The sequence below is a fragment of the Papilio machaon genome, chromosome 8 (genome assembly GCF_912999745.1).
Source record: "Papilio machaon chromosome 8, ilPapMach1.1, whole genome shotgun sequence".
Lineage (NCBI taxonomy): Eukaryota > Metazoa > Arthropoda > Insecta > Lepidoptera > Papilionidae > Papilio > Papilio machaon.
Window position 1 is genome coordinate 2,452,937 of NC_059993.1, and position 20,688 is coordinate 2,473,624.

General features: G+C 37.2%; 1 protein-coding gene across 6 annotated transcripts in view; it reads right to left on the reverse strand.

Annotated features, from left to right (window-relative positions):
* Positions 1-1,728: 1,728 nt before the first annotated feature.
* Positions 1,729-20,688, reverse strand: part of LOC106720737 — a 53,507-nt gene continuing 34,547 nt past the window's right edge. For 3 of the 6 annotated variants that reach the window (XM_014515491.2, XM_014515492.2, XM_014515496.2), the window contains 3 exons: positions 6,713-7,009; positions 6,355-6,474; positions 1,729-6,218 (listed from right to left, as the gene is read on the reverse strand). In XM_014515491.2, coding sequence (XP_014370977.2) covers positions 1,965-6,218; positions 6,355-6,474; positions 6,713-7,009 — 4,671 coding nt within the window. In that variant the 3' untranslated portion in view covers positions 1,729-1,964. Of the gene's footprint in view, positions 6,219-6,354; positions 6,475-6,712; positions 7,010-9,622; positions 10,725-14,995; positions 15,015-15,049; positions 15,260-20,688 lie in introns of those variants that run through there. The other 3 variants (XM_014515493.2, XM_014515495.2, XM_014515494.2) reach the window with 3 other exon arrangements.

Sequence of the window (20,688 nt, forward strand, 5' to 3'; positions counted from 1 at the left end):
GGAAACAAGCGGCCATATTAAACTTCTTTTCAAATTGGTTGGTTATTACCCGTAAAAATAATACCACCATCTTGTTGTAAAAATTACCCTGAATTTAGGGGAAATAAATTATAGTATGTATAATGTATATAAATGAAACAATTCACATTTTTTATACTATTTTCAACAGATTTCAAAAGGAGTTTTTAATTCTGGTATATGCTGTGTTTTTAAATATTTGATACTTTCTTATCCCGTTGATTTTAAAGAGTATGCTTTTTAATTTGTCCCATGTAAATTTTGTTTCTTAGAAATTACAATCAAAATAGTTTAATATTAAGTAGTTTTACATGTAGTGTTCACTGTAATGATATACAAAGTAATTTAAAATTATATGACTATAATATTGGTATGTTTTTTGTAGCTTTTTATGAAGACTTAGGGCTTCGTGCATATCGAAGAAAAATAGGACATCGTGTGAATGCTCGTCTAATGGACCTAAGACTGAAGAGATGCCGCGCTTTGTTGAAGCGGTACGCGGGAAAAAAATATCGGGAAATTCTTTTTTTGGAGTCACTCAAGACATCCTTGATTAAGGCAGCCGCCGATATTGACATGGACCTCGTTCGTGCTGTGATAGACGACTGGCCGAGCAGATTGAAGGCCTGTATTCAAAATCACGGATGTCATTTTGAATAAACTTTAGTGTCATAAGAATCTATGTTTTGTTAAGTTCAATTTGGTATATAAATGGTCACATAATGAATAAACTTGTTTCAATTATTTTATATTAAACATGTGACAGAATTTATGACCTGACTAAGTATTACTAAAAAAATCTGTTTACGTAATCTTAGTCATATAAACAAAAATTACGCATTGTTTTTTATATTTATTACGTTTATTAATTACAATTTAATTGGGAATATATAAATTGGTCTATATTAAATTATATCGTAATTATTCATTTTCGGGACAAAACAAATAACTGGTAACCCCAATCCTTTTACATATATATAGGTATAGTCTATAGTACTCTCTATCTGTCCCTTACGGGTGAACGCGCATGCCATATCTATATAATTCTTCATCTGAGCTAATGAGGGAGCGGAAGCTGCACGGGATAATGTTGCTATTTTTATATTTTCGAAATTCCAGAAAAATATAATGAATGACGATTTAACGTATAGTTTTCATTGTAAATATTAGGACCATAGAGAATGATTAGTATTAATTCTAAAAATAAGAAACTAAAATATATCAATATGTCTTTTTTTCTTGAGTAATTCTAAAGCTGTAATAATTTGGATTATCAATTTTAAAAGGAAGCAATTAATAAAGGCTTTCGTTACAGTTATAAGCTCCAAAACATTCCTCACAGTTTGTTTTTGTATTTAACATTGGCAAATTTCGTAAGTATTTCATTGGTAGTTGATAGGCCTAAAAGCTAGTAGCTTGTAGGCTCCACCTGTCAATGTCAAAAAACTGACATAAGATCCTTGTCGGATTGTTACTCTTTAGAAAACAGTAATTAATTCGTCTTACATAAAATATAGCATACCTATATTCTGTGTTTACTTTCAACCTTCTTGTTTAAAAATTCAGACTTGTTTAGTAAATTAAGTTGCACTTTACGTGCTGTGGACCTGCTCTAATTTTTTTAAACAGGATGACGGTACCTTTTAGATAGGTAAGTATGGGTTATAAAAGAAGAAAAAACACATTTGTTTATACACTATCTTTATTTCGGTTCAGTTGTGTATATTTCATATGTTATCATACAACTACGTATATTTTATTTCTCAGGTAAAAAATCTTAAAATACATGATTAAGTACTCAATTTAATTTATCCTCCATGCATTACAAACCTAATACTCACGAGATCAGTCAATTTATGATTCTAAAACTACAATATCATTCTGTTTCTTAAAATCTAACTTGATAGAGAACATTTTTTGTGCTTCGATACAATTTGATCGCAATGCTATGAGCGAGGTTTAAACCTTGACATGTAAAAGTCGCAGTCGGGACAGTACATGGCTGGAGGGCTAACACTCTTTTTACGACACAAACTGCAAACAGATTTTTGGGCAGATGTAAGCGTTTGCGTATCGCCGTTATAATTATTCGTGTTCATTTGCGGTGGTATAGGAGATTCTGTGCCGCCTTTCGTTCCCGGCTCAAATGAAACTGATTTCTTTTGAATTTGTTTAGGCGGTGGTAAATGTTGGTACGGGTTGTACGAGTTTTGGTACTGATATTGAGATATCTGCTCATTGTTCGGCACATTGCTGTCATTGATCGTGTTCTGATTGTAATTGGGTCGCTGTTGTTGAGAGTTAGCGTAGTGCCTCGCATCTTGGACTCGGCCCTGGGTATTGTTGTTGTCTAGGTAGTAGTTGTTTTGTGGTTTCTGGTAGTTATTGTTGTAGTTGTCGAGGGGCACGTCGCCATGCGGAGGTGGAACTCGCTGGTAGGGAGAATGCGCAGCGCTATAATGGTTTGTACTATTCACTTGGGGATATCGACTAGAATAATCGGAGCTAGCGTAGCTTGTCGGTGGGTTGTGATAGCTCTGATAAGCCGGTGAATTGGTGGGCACGCTTTGGTAAGTGGAATTATTACTCGGTAAGTTTTGATTATATTGTCGATTTGTTGGATAATTGGTGGGAAGCGTAGATTGTGTTTGCTGAGGCAGTCTATGATAGTAAGCATTATTTGGCGTTTGGTTGGCTGGGTGAAGCTGGCTCGGTGGGTGGGGGAACGTATTAGGAACAGACCTCTGCAGAGTAGGCACGTGCTTAGACATGAACTGAGTAGCTGTAGGCGTTAATCTATTTGCGGGGTTCTGGCTGAAGCTCGGTGGGCTCGCGTTGTTGTGATTCTGGTAAGCTGCCGGCGGTTGATTGTATGGGATTGGATTTGAAGTGTTCGGCGGATTTACGGGAACCGTCTGATATATTTGATTACTATTGTTCACGGCGCTTTGATTTTGTGAATGAACTGATGAACTGGTCCCTTGAAGGCCAATTTTTGACTGATTAGAAGGTTGTTGATGGCGCGTTTGTACAAGTTGGTACGTCGGATAATTTTGAACCCGATAATATTCGGCGTGTGCCGTTTCGTTGGGAACATATGACGTTTGTGACAAAGACGATATCGTAGAACGCGACGATTGACTGTCAAAGGAGTCTTGTCTCTGCAGCGATGGCTTCTCGTTCTGCAAAGGCATCGTTGTCAACTCGGGCTTATTCATGGCTGACTTTAAAACGCGTTCTAATATAGGATTCGGAATGTAACTGTCGTCTTCCTGGTCCTCGGCTGTCGCAACCAATATTACTTGATCGCAAAACGATACAGATTTCTTCTTAGGTTTTGATCGATCTCCGTATGACGCGATATTATTATTATTGCTTAACTTTTGATCGCTATATTCATCGATCATTTGCTTGGGGTCGATCGAAGATGACGAGGCGCGCCGGCTGTAGATACCTGTGTTTGATTGATTCGAGCAGTTAATGACGTCTCTGTTACCGCTCATGCCGATAAAACCTACATGAGACCTATCTTGTTCCGAAACGTTTTGCGTATTACATTCGAACCTTGACGCTATGTTTCTAACATTGTTATTATCATTTTCAAATGTTCTGTGGGCGGTATTCTCACCTGGGCTAGAAAGTTGTCCCTCTAGGGAGCCCGATCTTCTAAGTTTTAAGCTTGCTTGTTTAGCTTGGAGTTCTCTAAGCCAAGTATCCGTTTGTACGTGTGATGTTTTCATGGCACATTCCTCGCTTCGCAATATTTGACTTCTTTTTTCTTGTAACTGTGCTAATAGCGATCCCTTAGGAATTTCTTTATCTTCCTCATTGTAGTGTTGAACGGAGTTCACGTTTTGAATTTTATTTAATTCATCCTGTAGCGGTGTTAAATCAATCGGTGGAGGGGGCGGTGGAAACTCTTCGCTGGGCTGTCGGGAATGGTTGACCGAATTCATCGGGCTGGGATATGGCGGCAGTTCAAACATTGGTGGCGATCTTCTCATTGGCAATGCGAAGTCGACAACATCTACTCCATTATCAAAAGCACTACTTAAATTTTGAATATTATTTTGCGATGGCTGTATGTTCGGTACATTGTCCCTTTTAACGGGGCTTTGCTCTTGATGCACCATCGCTTTTGTTACAACAGTGAGAAAGTTTTGTGACGGTGAATCATCGAGTCGGTTGTAATGGTTGACCGGTTGACCGTCGTACGACGGTAGGAACGGTAGTGATTGCGGTTCATCGCCGTATTGCTCTACAAAGCCACCATTGTCTTCGTTATTTTGGATGTAAGAATATTCATTTTGATTGACAATCGGTAGAGGTTGCGGCGGACGAGTTTGCATACTATGCTCGATTACTTCTGCTTCGAACTTAGTCCCGCTAAGCTGAGAAGTGGTTCGCAGTGGCGGTGGCGGTGGTACTTTGGCTGCAGTGAGGATTTTTCCAGCGCTACCGTGGAAGCTCTTTCGCATTAGCTTGCTTCTTTCCAGATTCGGATTTGTTCCACTCGCAGCGGAATATTCTAAATGGCCCTCTGAAAGATACCCACTTAAGTTTGATTTCTCCTCATCCTTTCTTCTACCCACCTCGGCATCATCGATGGAAGTGACTCGTTTATCTTTATTATTAGATTCCGTTTTTCCATCTGCCCCTTCGGTTAAGTCTGGCATTGATCGATTTTTTCTCCTGATTAAGCCACCCATTAATAGTTTTCTTCGAATTTTATGTTGCTTTTTACCTTTTTTATCTTCTACTGGTTCCTCCTTTTTTTCTGTAGCAACAGCAACTTCTTTTCTCGCTCGACCGCGATCTTCACTTCTTGACCTCTTTTCTCTTTTTTCTTCGTCTCGAGATTTATGTCTAGAAGAACGCTCTTTTGTGGTATTATCAATGTCGTCTTCTACATTTTTTGAGGATTTTTTCGATGAACTTTTCTTTTTCGGCAATGTGGCATAAATTTCAATTGTAGGTGAATTTTCAAGACCTCCCTTTGTATTTCTTACGGGTGCGGCGAGTGTAACCTCCGGCGGCCTAGTCATGCCAGCCATTTTTCTCTGTAGACTTCTAGCTCGCATCACACAAGTGTTATGTTTCATTCTCGCAACAGTCATCGTGTGTTGATTATTGTACGGTGCGTCCATTGCCGCTCGTGCCTTTGCTGCGGCATTATCACAAAGAATTAAAGCAGTTTCGTAGTCAGCCGCATCTTCGGCATGACGAGATTTATCTAGCAATGAATCGGCTTCAGAGCACAAAGCATCACAATCACCACGAGTAGTTAATTCTGGTATTTGCGCAAGTTGTAAATTTGGAGGCCTGTGATTTTGTTGCTGCGGGAGGCTGTCAGTCGAAGATAGAGAGTATGAATCATATCCCGTATCACAAGAACCACCACTAGATAATTCTCCTTTACGAGTCGGACTGCTGGGAATACTTCCTGGCCCGCGTCCTCTTGGATACATATAGGGACTATCGGCTGTTGATGACGCCGATGATGCACTATTACGATCTCCACTCCAATTTCCAGAATCTCTTCTCGATCTCGGCCTTTCTTGAGTGTCTGATGCAGAACTAGCACTTAAGCTCCGCGCTAATTGTGCCCGTCGACTAGCTTGCACATCCAGCATATTCTCCACTGCTTTCCTACTTACGTATTCACTGTCATTTTCGGGCCCTGGAGTAACAGCTCTTCTTGCGAAACCTGCATTCGGTCTCTCCGGAGCCGGCGTGATTGCTCGTCGGGGTTCCGGGGCAGGAAATGGCACAACCTCTTTCGGCGCATGACGGGTATCACACGGCGTTCCGTCAACAGCAGCATATAATAAGAGCAGCGGTTGAAATCTACCTCTTCGACATTTTTCGACAACTTGTGACCATTCAGGCCCAATCTCTTTAACGTCAGCGTCGTCGAAATATATCCAAAGACGAAGTTTACTATGAAAGAAGAAGGTGGAATAATGTTTTCCGTAGTACGTGACGAGACCGACGAGCCTGTGAGTGGCCCTAGCTGCCCATGCGCAGTCGACGCAGGCGTGGAAGGCGTCTGTGGGGCGCAGCTCGGTGCCCAGCGCGGCGTACACTGCGGCCACGTGGTCGGCGGACGGTCGCTCGGAGTCCCACACCATGCCGATCGATACAACTTCGGGTCTATTCATAAGTGTCCGGCAAATTTGGATTTTCGCACCACATGCATTCTGAAAATAAGAAAAACACATTTTATGGTAAAATGTCTTTATTTCTTTCAGTTTTTATTAAAAAAATCTATAAGTTAGTTATACTTTTTGCAATTGAAGTGTTTTCATAAATTGAATAAGATATAATGTTACTTACCGGACAATCTCTAATATCGCCCATGCCCCCAGCTTTCCTCAGTAATGTGCCGAAACTGTCACCATGGTCACCAAACGCAGCTTGAGTTGTTAAAGCGGTGGCAGACACGTAATGTACCATCTGGAAGTATAAACAGTCAATTTAAATATAAGATAATCACACATAAAAATACAGATATAAATTATGACTTAGTACGTATTAATTTTGAAAAACGTAAAGGAAAACAAAGATCGTACTGTTGAAGACGAACGTTCTTGAGAACGAACTAATGGATTCAAGTTCATAGGTACTTGTAAGTTCATAGGTAGGATAATAGTCGATTGATAAAATAAATATTAAAAAGCTAAAAATCCCTTACCTGCGTAAAAGGTAGAGGCTCGGAAGTAGCCTGACATGCACCACAGACGGACTGTTCGACTAGCATCATAGCGAACTTGCGGTGGGGCACGCAATGGGGCGCCCTGCAGGCGTCGTCATCCCGCTTGTCGCCAGCAGCGGCGACGTGAGCGTGCACCCGCAGCAGCAAATGCTCGAAGCACTCGCTTGCATCCGCCATGCAGCCCAGTTGGAAGCGCGATCCGCCGCCCAGCGCGCGCCTCAAGCTGTCCGCGGCCGGCGCACGCTCCGCAGACCATTGCAACTGAGCGAACAGCTCCTGTAGACAATGACCAAGGAATTAATTATTATCAACAAACAATTTTTATCGTTATTACAGTAACGAACAAAGTGAACAGCGGACCGTCTGTGCAAGAATAAAAACTGCCGCATTCAGAGTTGTTAACTGGTTTTTCTTTGTCTAGTTTGAGTATAAGAAATCTACGCTAAGGAACTCCTTTAGTGACCGATTAATGACTACGAGTGGGGCAGTAAGTGAAATATTTGAGTCTACCTGTAATTAAAATCCAATAAGGACGTAATTTGTTTGTATGTCCTCTCCATTTTCATTACTATTACAATACTCCATGTAAAACATTTCAATAAATAATTTTTGTGCAAGGAAAAGTGGTAAAAACAAATAAAAAACAATACAGCAGAGTGTTCACATTGATTCGGAGAAAGGCCTGCGAAGGAACGTACTATGGCGAGGTAATCAAATTCGTGAAGAAAGCCTTGTTTCACTGTAGTTATACAAATTCATACCTTATTTTCAAAACATAAAAGATGAATTTCTTACAACTAGGGTGCTAAGGCTACAGAAAAAACCAGTATGGCACGAATATTATAGGTCAGAAACAAGACATGACCCGGCCGAGATCATGCGACGTAGTATATAAAAACGGGTCTCGTACGACACTTTTCGTGAGTTTCGTAATGTTTGCTTTTGGATACGACGTTTATGGACTTGTGATCTTTATTCTATGTGTTACCAGTAAACAAAATAAACGCACAGTTTGCAATTATTTTTCAATGCGAAGAAATATATGCAAATGTTTACATATGATTCTTTTTGTCTCATATTTTTGCGTCCAAATGGCTTTATATGACATTTTCATCAGATAAATGTACAGAGAGTTTATGATAATGTCTTACATTGTGAAGCATTTAAGTAATCGAAGTTTCCAACAGACAAATATTTAATTGAATTGTGTCAAAGTGTACATAGAGGATGAAATATTGTAATATCCTTTACAAGATTACGTCGGAATGGTTGTAATTCAAGCGGCGTGTTTATCCGGCGCAGGCGCTATGACGGACGCAGCTTGCGCCGTGCCTTCCGTTATGCACCTCGTACACAACACGTTATATATTGTAGGTTGATAAACTTTTCCTTAACGTATTGCAATACTTTATTTGTTTTTTTTCCTGTGAAATAACTGCTTAAAACTATGATAAATCTTACTTGATTCAACAGATTGTTCAATTTAAACCATCGTTTAATTTTAGTTAATATGTTTTCAATTTCATACTACTATCAAAAAAAGGTCATAAAGATAAGTCAAAGATACGTAAGAAAAAATCGTAAATCACATTTCAAATGCGTATTCAGTCTCCATCCATTTTATTGCCTCGTTTCCCGAACATCTTTTTTACATTTTTCAAGAAGTTATCTTGAAAGCGCAAGGGTATTGTTTGATCGAAGCGCGCCTGCGTACATCTCTATATTGTGCCTTTTACTTTGGGGATTCAATCTTTTTATTTCGAGCGTATTCCAACCTTAAATTTCTTACCGTGGGTGTCTGTGACCAAGGGTGTCATTATCTTTGACAAAACTTGGAGGCAAAGTAAATGGGCTTATCATCGAAGCATCGTTAAGAAGATAAAATAAGTATTACGGAACTAATACATAAATAGCAATAACGTTGCAGGCACATATAAATTTATAAATCAGACACAGCTACTACATTTGCTGTGAGAACGCGGCTAGTCTACCGCCACAATTGTTGCGTGCGAATTATGTCTGTCAGAGCACCGTGCCATAACCCTGCTACTTGAGATTTCTGATAGCCTGGTACTTACTGGCGCCATCGTGTAAGTCATAAGAAACTACTGAAGATTTTTTTTTATAATTATGTCGACGAAAAAAGATACCTTTACAATTACGACAAAATTGTATCAATATATACAATGCTATGGTAACAAGTTAATGATTTATAATAAATGATATATTTCTAGTAAAAATGTATTCGCGTAATGGAACATAATGTTTCATTAAAATACTGGACAAATAAACATTCCATTCTTGGCCATTAATAAACTTAAAGTTTAATCAATACAAACAAGCCCATAAGGAAACGATTATCTCAGTGTTGTTTTTACATTCATATCGCATATGAAAATATACATATCCATTAAAAAAAATCTTAGCCGTAGCCATATCTTTTATATCTTTATATTATGATCTTTGGCTGAAGGCTTTGACATTGTATGTATCATCTACCTTATCACACTTTTAACTACACAGACACTACCACTTACGCACTCCTGTTAAATATTCTGATGGCAAATTGCCTTTGAAGGCTTCAATACAATGGCCTTTGAGGGCCAGAAACTACTATTGAATAACAAGTCATTTCCTCGCTTGGAAAATAACAGTTACCTGCTTGGAAAAGTTTATTGTTTCCTTTGATTTCAACGAGCGATTGTAGTCAACATTGTGTATTATATTTGTGCCGCGTTCTGCGGTTTCAAATCAATTTTATTCGAAAAAATCCTTATTGTAAATTTGAGCTTATATAAAAATATCGCTATCTACATTAAGTTTTAAAACAAATTGTTACAAGATTTAAAAAAAAAACTATTTTACCTACTCTATTATAATACGACTTACTCTGAATAGGGAAATAGTGGTTGGATTCAAGAGTTGTTCAGGCGGATCCCTGCGAGCGGCGGAGGGTGGTCTTGACCTCGGCAGCGTGTTGTGGCGCACGCCCGCCAGGGATCCCACCAGCATCATGTCCTTGGGCGGCAGTAGCTCGCGGTCCCTCAGACCCTCGATCTTCTGCTTCTGTATCGCCGTCCCGCTCTTTCCGCCATCACTTGCCTCTTTCTTCTTGTACCGAAACTTAATCATCTCACCGACTAGTCCACATAGTTCAGGGTGATCACGCGATCGGCGAAGCGAATTAAACGAATTCGCTTCGGCTTCTCATTCGAATTCAATCTTCATACTGGTCGTGATCGAAGACAATGGCCGCGCACTAAATATACATATCTATCAGTGATCGTGTCCGCAAACAACTTAAAAGGCAATAAGTATACGAACCACGTACGATTAAGAAACTTTTCATTTGAATCCCACTCGTCTCAGTACACTGAACAATGTCCGTTTAATATAAATAAAATTTTTTGTTATAAAACTTTTCTACTTCGTGGTCTAAGCTAGCGCGGGAATAATAGTTGCGATAACTTTGAGCAGGTAGGGACGATCGACAGGTGGTTGCTAATGTTTAAAGTTTATCACAAAACAACTGGCAGGTTGTGTCACGCACAAATTAAACCATCGCTGTAATTACACTAATTAACTTCTAATGACGAATTGTTATTTATTAATTAAACGGAAAGTAAAAAACTTCTTAAAAAGCTCTAATAGTTAACGAACGTCGCCGAGGAGGCTTTCGAGCAGACTGACGTGAGACGAATGGCGTGCGGTGGGGGCGGGAAACGCGGGCGCCTCTACCTTCCAGGTAGGTATAGTTTTTTTTTGTTATCTATTGTTAACAAACTCACGTGGGCACGATGTCTTCCCTTTCTACCTTATGCGTATACGTATTTTCATCTCTCTCGTTTACGGCTACGCCATGCTTTGTTTATATTTCAATGGCGGTAAGTAAAACCCGCCAAGCCGAACTAGAAAATGTTGAAAAGAGCGTATTATAGCGCGCGTGGAAGTGCAGAAAATGTGTATAGCAGATGTTATATTTTACTAACGAGGCAGGGATCTAGGTACGAAAAATGAATTTCCAGATTTTATACATCGCACGAAAACAACTTGGTTGTTTTATTCTCAACAGGGTTATCTTTCCGGAGATAAAAAGATAGAGACGAGTTAAGTGTGTCTACATTGCCAAAGACCTTATTTAAATAGCAGGGTGAATGAACCGTTGTCATATGAAGATACTTAATTCTATATAGGTATTAATTTCGTAACCCTTCATTTGTAAAGTACAATTATTAGTTAAAGTAGACAGCTATTATTATTTACACGGTCAACCTATTGCATTCAACTTACAAAATTGGCTGTGTTGAATTTGCTATGAAGTTTTTAGATGTAGTCCAGAGCCTAATATCTTTCAAGTTCATTTTTAATTTAATAGTGTTAGATGTTCAATAACAATAAACGACTAGTGATGCATGATTATATTATAAACATGTTATGATTTATTTTAAAGTTATTTCTATGAATCATACTAACGTTATTCAAAGGCATGTACAAAAAAAATAACCCTTCACACAACACTGTTGACGGGTCGTCGAAACAAAACCCTACAATACGTCGTATTCCCTAATAATGGTAGGGCATTTATCATAACAAGGCACACTTTCACAGCATGAGTCAGTTGTGAAGTATGTCGATGTTGTAAAATATGTGGTCAGCTTCCCCGTGGCCGGCGAGCGGCGGGTGACTCCACTTTGAAACACGTCAGTTAGACACAAAAGTTTCCATGACTACTTTATCGCTTAGTTTTATATTAATTTTAATCATTAAGTTGTCGATGCATAGGCAAGGCTAAATGGAGAACATAGGTAACCTAGTTATTATTACGAAAAATCTTGATCTTTTCAGTAACAGTTTACTCGGAAAATAATATATGTGTCGTTTAGAGAAAAAAAATACCACCATTTTTTTATTAGAATCTAAGTTATAATTTCATTTTTAGTAAAAAATTGTTTTAGAGTGCGGACGAAAGTGTAATTGGGGTTTGCATAAACTCTCTACGTATCATCTTCATCAGCTCACTATACGTCCCCACCGAGGAGCTCGGAGCCTACCTTAATTTAGGGGTGAATAGACCATAGTCAACCACGCTGGCCAAGTGCGGGTTGGTTGACTTACTACACATATCTTTGAATTTCCTTCTCAGATATGTGCAGGTTGCATAACGATGTTTTCCTTTACCTTAAGAACGTCGGATAAATGTACATATCTAAATCGAAACTCGAAAAACACATTGGTACATGTCGGGATTCGAACCCAGGACCTGCAGATTGCAAGTCAAGTGCTTAACCTCTAAGCCACAACGCTCCTACCATATCTATTTTATGTTTATCGTCTGTAATAACGCTAATAGATATGTTACTTTGAGAACATTACAAGTTAAAACAGTATATTACTGTATGCGAAGAAAGCTAATTATTCCTTTCCCACTGCTTAACAAGTGGTTGTTCGACTTTTTTAGATAACCGAACCGGAAACGTCACGTTAAATAATTATAAGACTTGTTACCGTTCGGGACAATCGGATTCTTTTACATCGAAAATTTGTAATGGTTCATACGTTTTTTGTTCATTCTTTTAAAATATTGTTAACGTTAAGTAATTATAATTAGAGCTTATTACTAAAATATTACGATAAGTATTTAAGATTATTTAAAACTTTTTCTTACCTGTCTTTTTTCCGTATATTATGCCTTTCTAGGATTTCTACATGATATATCCATATAAATCCATAGTTTTTAAATACATTTCAGATTCCTAATGATCTCTTTTATTAATTTCATATCACTTTTAAATGCGATCGAGCGTTAGTGACGACCGTGAGACGATTCTCACATATAAACCTGTGATCTAATTACACAGTGCGTACTGAGCCTACGTACTGTGAGAAACAATTGATCAATAACAATTTATTTACAGAAGTGTACCGTGCTCTTAAATAACACGTACAACAAACACTGTTTTTTATATGAATTAATTCTAAAATAGCTTATGTACTATACATATAGTTTCACGCGCCCAAATAGAGTTGGCGTTATTTTTAAGGCTCACAACGTATAAAAATGGCGGATAAAATCATAAACCTATAAATGTATAGTTACTAATTTTCTGTTTTGTAATGTCTAAATATATTGTTTCTGGGTCTAAATATATGTTCTAACTTTATCCTGTTAACAGTTAGCGTGCTTTACTTTTCGCAGTTCTTTCGTCACTAGTTCTCTGAAAAAGGTTATTCAAGAGGCGGATCTTTTTGAGAACGTTACTCATACTCTTGCGACATCAACGTAACCTTATTTGTATTGTTTGAAATGTTAAAAAAACTATACACGCCTACGCAACGTATGGAAAAGAAATGAAGTCGTCTAAAAATAAGCCCGATTTGTTGGAATAGTTTCCAAGTGTTCATATATTTATTACATTGTTATTAATTTAATAAACGCGCATTCAATTGACTATAACTTATGTTAAGCGACGTGACTGTTCTGTGTCAGTTCCATACATTTTTTTTAATTCATTATGTAATCACTTCGGACCAAAGGTAATTTGTGTAGAGGGAGATGTATTGTGAAATTTCGATTTCATAGATAAAGATAAAGAAGGTAAAGCAAAGATCTGCTCGGGTCTAATATTGCCATCTATAGGATTGTTTATTACACAAAAGATCTGAACAATGAAATCCATTGCACAATCAATAAGCGGGAAGGCAGATTCTCGAGAATTTTAAGTTCAAACGATGTTACAGAGAATTGTACGAGTATAAGTCAAAACAATCGACGGAAAAATATTTACTAATTGTAATTTTTCAATGTAAATGATACATTATACTTAAACTCTTATGCTTTTTATAAAAAAACGTATTGGTACGTATATTAAAATATAATATTGGTACCAATACGTTTAATTCAAAGGTAAGATCTTTAACATAGCCGGTATTAGCATTATCATCATTACCTAACAAGAATTAATGGAACTATTTTTTTATATAAATAGCCATTCTATGTAATACCAAAAATGTATCTTTGGTAAGAACAATAAAAATTATTTTTGCTGATACGGGGTTAGTGTTAGATTCAGATTATATTAGCAAAGGAGTTTTTTTTATCTATACGTGCTTATTTGTAATTTTACCAGTCACGTTTTCCCTCCACTACTTTAGAAGATGTCAATAGTATGTGCCGTTATACATTACTAGATACTACTACAGAGTAACTACATCTAAAATGTATCTTACTAATATTATGAATTCGAAAGTTTAGATGGATGGATGGTTGGATGGAAGGTATCTTAAGAACGGCTGAACGGATCTTGACATAGATGTAGAACATAGTCTGGAATAACACATGTGCTACTTATTAATTTTTGTTTAATTCCGCACGGACGGAGTCGCGGGCGAAAGCTAGTGTATTACAAAAATAGGTAAATGAATGGAGAACGAGTGGTATCGATGTTACGATGAACTTTAGTACGTTTATATCGATTTGTTCTAGGGGCCATTATCGCTCCAGCAACCGATTTGTTACACACGTAACCACTTATTCAATTACGTCGCAGCGATAGACCATTGTATAAGAAACCACATGAGCCATTTCAAATTTATATTATTCCATCCTTCAATAAACTTTATAGCGTACCTTGTAAACTGACGTAAAAGGAAACCAAACGATGTCCATGTTACGCAAAATTAATAAACTCTCCTAGTTTTGCTATATTTGCCATAAAATCGAGGATAAAACGTGGGATACCTGCCTAACCATTATATTTTCGCGGATTTTAACTGATATATATATGATTTTACTCTTAGTTTTACAGTTACCAAATGAATCAGATTCTAATATGAAACGGTTTTAAACCTAACGAAATGTGTTCAATGTGGACAAAACGAATTAAAGCAAGGACAACAAGATCATGGGTGACAAGATTTACATGCGTGGGCCAACAGTTTGGCAGACATCCTTCGTTGACTCGGGCATAAGTTAACAAATGTCACGCGACAAGTGGGAGACAAGGATGTCTATGAAGTATAACAATTAGTAACTTATTTTGAATGCTTATTTGATTGAACAGAATTGGAATTGAGATTTGATAAAGTTTTGATATAAAAACGTAAAATAGTTTCGAAACATCTGAACTCTAATACGATGTGGAATTCAACCTTCCAATAAGTGGTCTACGTATGCCAATATTAAGTTGTGGCGGACACATTTAAATGTATAAATGCATATTGGGTGCGCAACATTAGCGTTGTGCCGTCAGACACAAGGCTAACCGGTGAGCACCATATTCATATGAAGTCACTTCTAATTCACGCATATCCACTCACTTGATTTGTACACTGTTTAGCGTTAATGAACTCTGACACTTGCAACACTTCACGTAAACAACGGACACTCGCGAGCGCGCAGTACGAAATTCGGTGCTAACTTATACCTTATACACGACACTAAGTTGCATAGCACACGATATTAGTTACAATTTTATTACTCCTATCATCCTATCGAGTAATAGATAGCGAACGTCTATGCGCGGCGGTCGAGTGGCGGCGTGTAACAGCGGCGAGCGCGCGGTGACAGGCTGCGCAGGCGCAGGCTACGCGCGCGCGACAAAGACGGCTGGCGCAGGCAGCGGCGCGGGTGTGCATCTACAGAGGTGCGAGCGAGACGGAAGAGAGGCTTTAGCGGGAGTCCGGTTACGTCTCGGACTTGATATGGCAGAGATGAAGTCTTTGTACCTATCTACAGAGAAGCTTTATAACTTGGTACTTTTTCCTCTTACCGATACGTCATCGGTGGATTTATATTGAGCTTTTACTATTGTGCGTTTAAATTTTCTACAGGCTAAATGGTAATCGAGTCCAAATAACCAGGATACTTGATTGGATTCAAACTCTACACACTTTGTGGCTATTTTCTGCATAATAATTGAATGGTCTTGAAACCTCGATTCTCGAGTTCAGTAGTTTGCAAATTCAAGATTGGTTTCACGAATGCAACACAAATCTCGTACTTCGATAAATCTCGTACGCGCGAGGGGTCAAGCAGCGTTTTACCGGTTTGTGTAAGCTGACGCCGTGCCGCAGCACGACAGCACGTAACTTCCACACATAATCATGATAGCATGGATAGTCGGCACTAGAGCACTACTATGCATTGCTTGTTGCAATGGCCAAGCAGCAAAGCATTACGCACGTACGAATAACATTTCTTCTGGAGCCAACATGCAATTGCATGACAAAATTTTCACATTGTTTGCCTTTATTAAATAACTAGCAGTTGCACGCGATTTCGTCCTCGTGGAATGAACCACGGATATCGGTCCAGGAGTTTCGGAGTCTATTCAATGCAAAAAAATAATCGAACCTTCCCTATTTTTAATTTATTGTAAGATTATCTGCTTATTTATACCCAATCAAAGCAAGGAACGTCTTTATAAAGATGATTGCAGTCGAAGGCGATGAGGCAACCGCGCTAAATGTCAAAAGTTTACTTGTGTTGTTGTATTCAGTATAGAACATAACAGCTCTATATACCATACATTTACCATTTGTAAGATACTCATTAATAAAGTGATCCCTTAAAGAGATTTAATACAAAACAAGATTTGCGAGTCCGATCTCTTGTCAAAATTAGTGTGAACCGTGGAAGAAGACTCAATGAAACGTAAGAAACAACTCTTGCTTAGTTGTGTGACCAGAAACCAGTGTGTTTACTTTTTAAAGGGTAAGCAATTGTAAAAAAGTTTTACAAATTGTGCAGTAAAAATTCGTAAAGAAGAATAAGTTATTGTTCGCTGAAAATGTTGGGCTTTTTATAGAAAAACGGTTAACCTGATTTAACAAAAGCATCGCCTGTGTCTGTGCCAATGTTCACAGATCATTAGATTATGATGGTTTCTGAACCCATCGTTAAAGCCACTCGTAACTTTCCCATCAGAAAATTGTGTTACCCCAAATCTACAGTTAAAAAAACCAAGAACATGTTTTTTTTTAAACTTCTGATTTTAATCTGAACTATTTCAAATACAAGGTAATTCATTTTACTAAACTACATGTTACTAATTTGAACAATACTAAATAATACACCTTTTGTATTTTAATTGTAATTCACAAAGTACTATTACTAGTAAGTTCTATTGAAGTATGTTATAAAATCGAATTTAAAAGTAATTTCATTGAAGCAATAAACACGGAATAAATCTACTTTTAAGGTAAGTAAATAACGTAGAACGGTGCGCCGAATCTCGCTTCATTGGCGATGCATGTGTGTCACCGACCCACTTCACCAATCCACTTGTTACTTTGAATCACAAAGTGTTCCGAATTCTTCGAATATGTAGTTAACCTTCAAGTTTTTGTCGACATCTTTTTTTAAGACATAAGTGAGGATGTGACTACGGTTTTAGAAAATAATGCGACCTAACCTTCAATTAAGTTTAAGAATACGGTATAAAAATTTGGTTTAAATATTGACCCTATAGGTTAGGGCTTATAGCGGGCATCCAAATTAAACTCCACGTATTGCAGACACTTCTAAACCTTATATAATTCTAATTACTTGCCATGGTACTTGCCATGGAATGCCATTATCTTGTTATTTAAGTATAATATAACCTATACAATTTAGCAACGGCAATATTTCTGTCGGTATGCGATGTGAGTTCCTCTACTTTTGTAACTGTTAACATTTTAACAGAATCAATATAGAGTTGTTAATGTTAGATCAGGCAGCCGTTTCCGATCGTTTCATAATCGCGAATCAAATTGTAATTATAGCAGATAACACTTAGGCGGCGTAATGACTGCAGCGATTTCGCATACCACAGACAAACTGTTGTTTTAGTAACTTTGACTTTTAAAAGTCAGGACTTGTCAAACTCATGCAATGCCTGTGTCAAATAAAAATGAACATTAAGTCCTAAACTTGTTCGCTGAATGCGTTCATAAAGACCTAAGTGTGAGTGCGATATCACACATCATGTTTTGATTGTCATTTTTACATCACCAATGACGATGACCACAACGACTGACCTTCGTCTAGTCCGTTTCTCTAAACTCAAAGTTTAAGTCCGTCGAAGGTTGCAGTGCTGTTTCATTGTTCCCAGGCTCGTTCAATCAGCGGCCAATTTTTCTTTGTTTCTCAAGTTATAAAATCCATGAACAGCGTTATCGTTTGTCAAATATAACGGTATAACACGTTTCAATTTAGGTAATGTTTCATCAAGACTCACATGCGGTTATGGATTACTATATAGATTTATATTGTAACATTTTGATAAAATGTGACTATAGTATGGATCCTGCAATGATCAATGATCTTAAGAAGATAAAAAATTAGTCATTGATTACTTTTTACTAAATAAAATTAAAATGTTCGAATGAAAAATTATTTAGTGATCAATGTAAAGCTAAAATGTAATTAAAGCACAGACGACTGGAATTAATTTTTGGTTAACCTTGATTTCTGATGGAATAAACATAAATTGTGTTTGTTTCTCTATTTACTCTATGATTTTATTCTATGTTTACTCTTTGCTTTTTTTTGTGACATTTCCTGTCTGTTTTTTCATTCGGTTAATCTGTTCAATAAAACGTCGTCATCGAATCTTCCGAGGAGTTTTATTAAATTCCAACAATTTCGTTTAGCAAATACTCCCGTTGATGAAATGAAAACTCATGTTGCGCACATATTAGGTATCATTTTTATATTCTAAATGTCATATGTCTACAAGTAATAATAGAACTGTTGAGATATATCCATTGTAAGAATAAACATTAACAGTCCTAATTTACTCACTTGTAAATATAATAAATGATAAATCTGTGTATCATCCGAACCTTAATGACACTATTATGTTACATGTCTGCGGTTGATAACCATATTTGATCATAACCAGAAGCATAGGTCAAGTTGCATAAAAATAATAAAGAGATTAGACTGTTGTCATCGCCCACATTCTGCCCACATTTGTTACAACCGTTTAATTATTTATAAATCATGTAAAATTTATGTTACGTTGTAACATGTAATGATATCTTGCCCTTTATGGTCTGAGAGTAAAACCGAAGACCGAATAGAGCGGAGAGAGCGGGGGCGAATAAGCGCCGGTATCGTTAAGATTTCTTCGTGGATTTAAACTTTCAAGGTTTTTGTTTTCATTAGAACCGGATTGCGAAGGTGCACATTTTTCTAAGTAAGTAGTAGTTACGTGAAGGAAATGTACAGTCGAAGTCAAAAACATTTTGAATGTTTTCTTTAAATTCATTATGACAAAACAAACCACGAAAATGTGCATATTTTTTTTTGTCATTGTACAAATAAAAAGTTCCAAAAGGTGAATATCATAATACTGTGACAGTGTCGCAAAATTTATTTTAGTAGGCGGGAAAGCGAGGACCTTGACCGCCTCGTAGTAGGTGTTAAGTGGGCTAAAGTTACGAATTCCTCTGTCTTTGTAAAGGAATAGACTTTTCAACATAGAAATAAATTTTAATTAAGCGTCGATTCATGCTAAAATATTTCCACAGTTTACATTGTAATTAGATAATAAATCAAATACTAATAACGGAGTCAACCTAATTATTTTATCATAAAGTAAGTAATCTTTTCCTTGTACCGGCTAATGTTCTTGTAAATAAGCTTACTTCATGACTTCGTGGTAATGTCGTGAGTGAGCTTACGCGAGCAATGCGCTATGTAGGAGAGAGGCAAGCGACTTGGCGCCAACGCCAGTCGTGCTCCGACTCAGAACGACACAACTACTTATTTTAAATTATTTATTTTTAACGGTTGTCCTGATTGAGACTGAATGTTTAAATTTTAAGGAAAGGTTTTTTCTTAAAGTTGCATTAAATTTTGTATCATTTTACAATTTTTTTTTTTAGTAAACTAGTAAAGTTTAGGTGCATGAGAATTTGGTTTGGATAATCTTTGGATTTTCTTAGAATTAACTAAAAATATTGTAAATAATGAGTGAATAAGAACATTATGCAAAATGTATGTTATCGTTATCTATTAAGATATTGATTTTTAACAGTTTATATAATATTCTACATATTATGTACTAAATATGCTTTAACAAAACAGTCAAGTTTTCCTGCGCTTAGATCACATAGGGCATCATAAACAGAAATGACGTAGCTACGAATGACAAACTGAAAACGGACATAGCATAGATATATGAATATGTAAGAAGAGGTGCTTGGTATATACGAGAAGCAGAACCGGTCCTGCAGCTGCGCGCGCCATCTATATAACTTACAATCACTTGTGTACATATCTTCCTATTTTGAATGAATTCAAATAGTAAAACGAATAAATTTTAAGAACGAATAAAAAAATTCATATTTTACTAATATTATAAATGCGAAAGTTTCGATGTATGTTTGATTGAAGGTATCTCCAGAACGGCTGAACGGATCTTGATGAAATTTGGCACAGATGTAAAAGATAATCTGGAAGAACACATGAGCTACTTATTAAGTTTTTTTTAATTCCACGCGGACGGAGTCGCGGGTGACAGCTAGTATTTAATAAAATTGGACTGTCTGTATGTAACATCGAAAAAAACTCGTATTTCGTGAAACTAATGTTTTTCCGTTGCTTATAACGAAAAACCATTTTTTTAATTGTTGTCTATCTGTCCGCAAATCCGCATTTGTTCCGGGTAATATTCGAAATGACCGATTTTGGTTTGGACTTGGACTAGAAGGTTACTGATGCATGGGGAAATATTATAGCCTACTTGATGAGTCGCGGTTCTGTAAGTTGCGACTGTATTAAAAAGTAAAGATTTCTCTGAAATGTAGAGAATTGCGATGGTCACTAAGTGCTTAATCGCCATATGACAATATGCATAGACTTAAAAAAATAGACTGTTGTAACAGTCAAAGATTAGAACAACGGGTCGATGTAGTAATCAGTTCGGTAATTGGTTGGCCCAGATTGTGCCGGACTGAGGGCACGT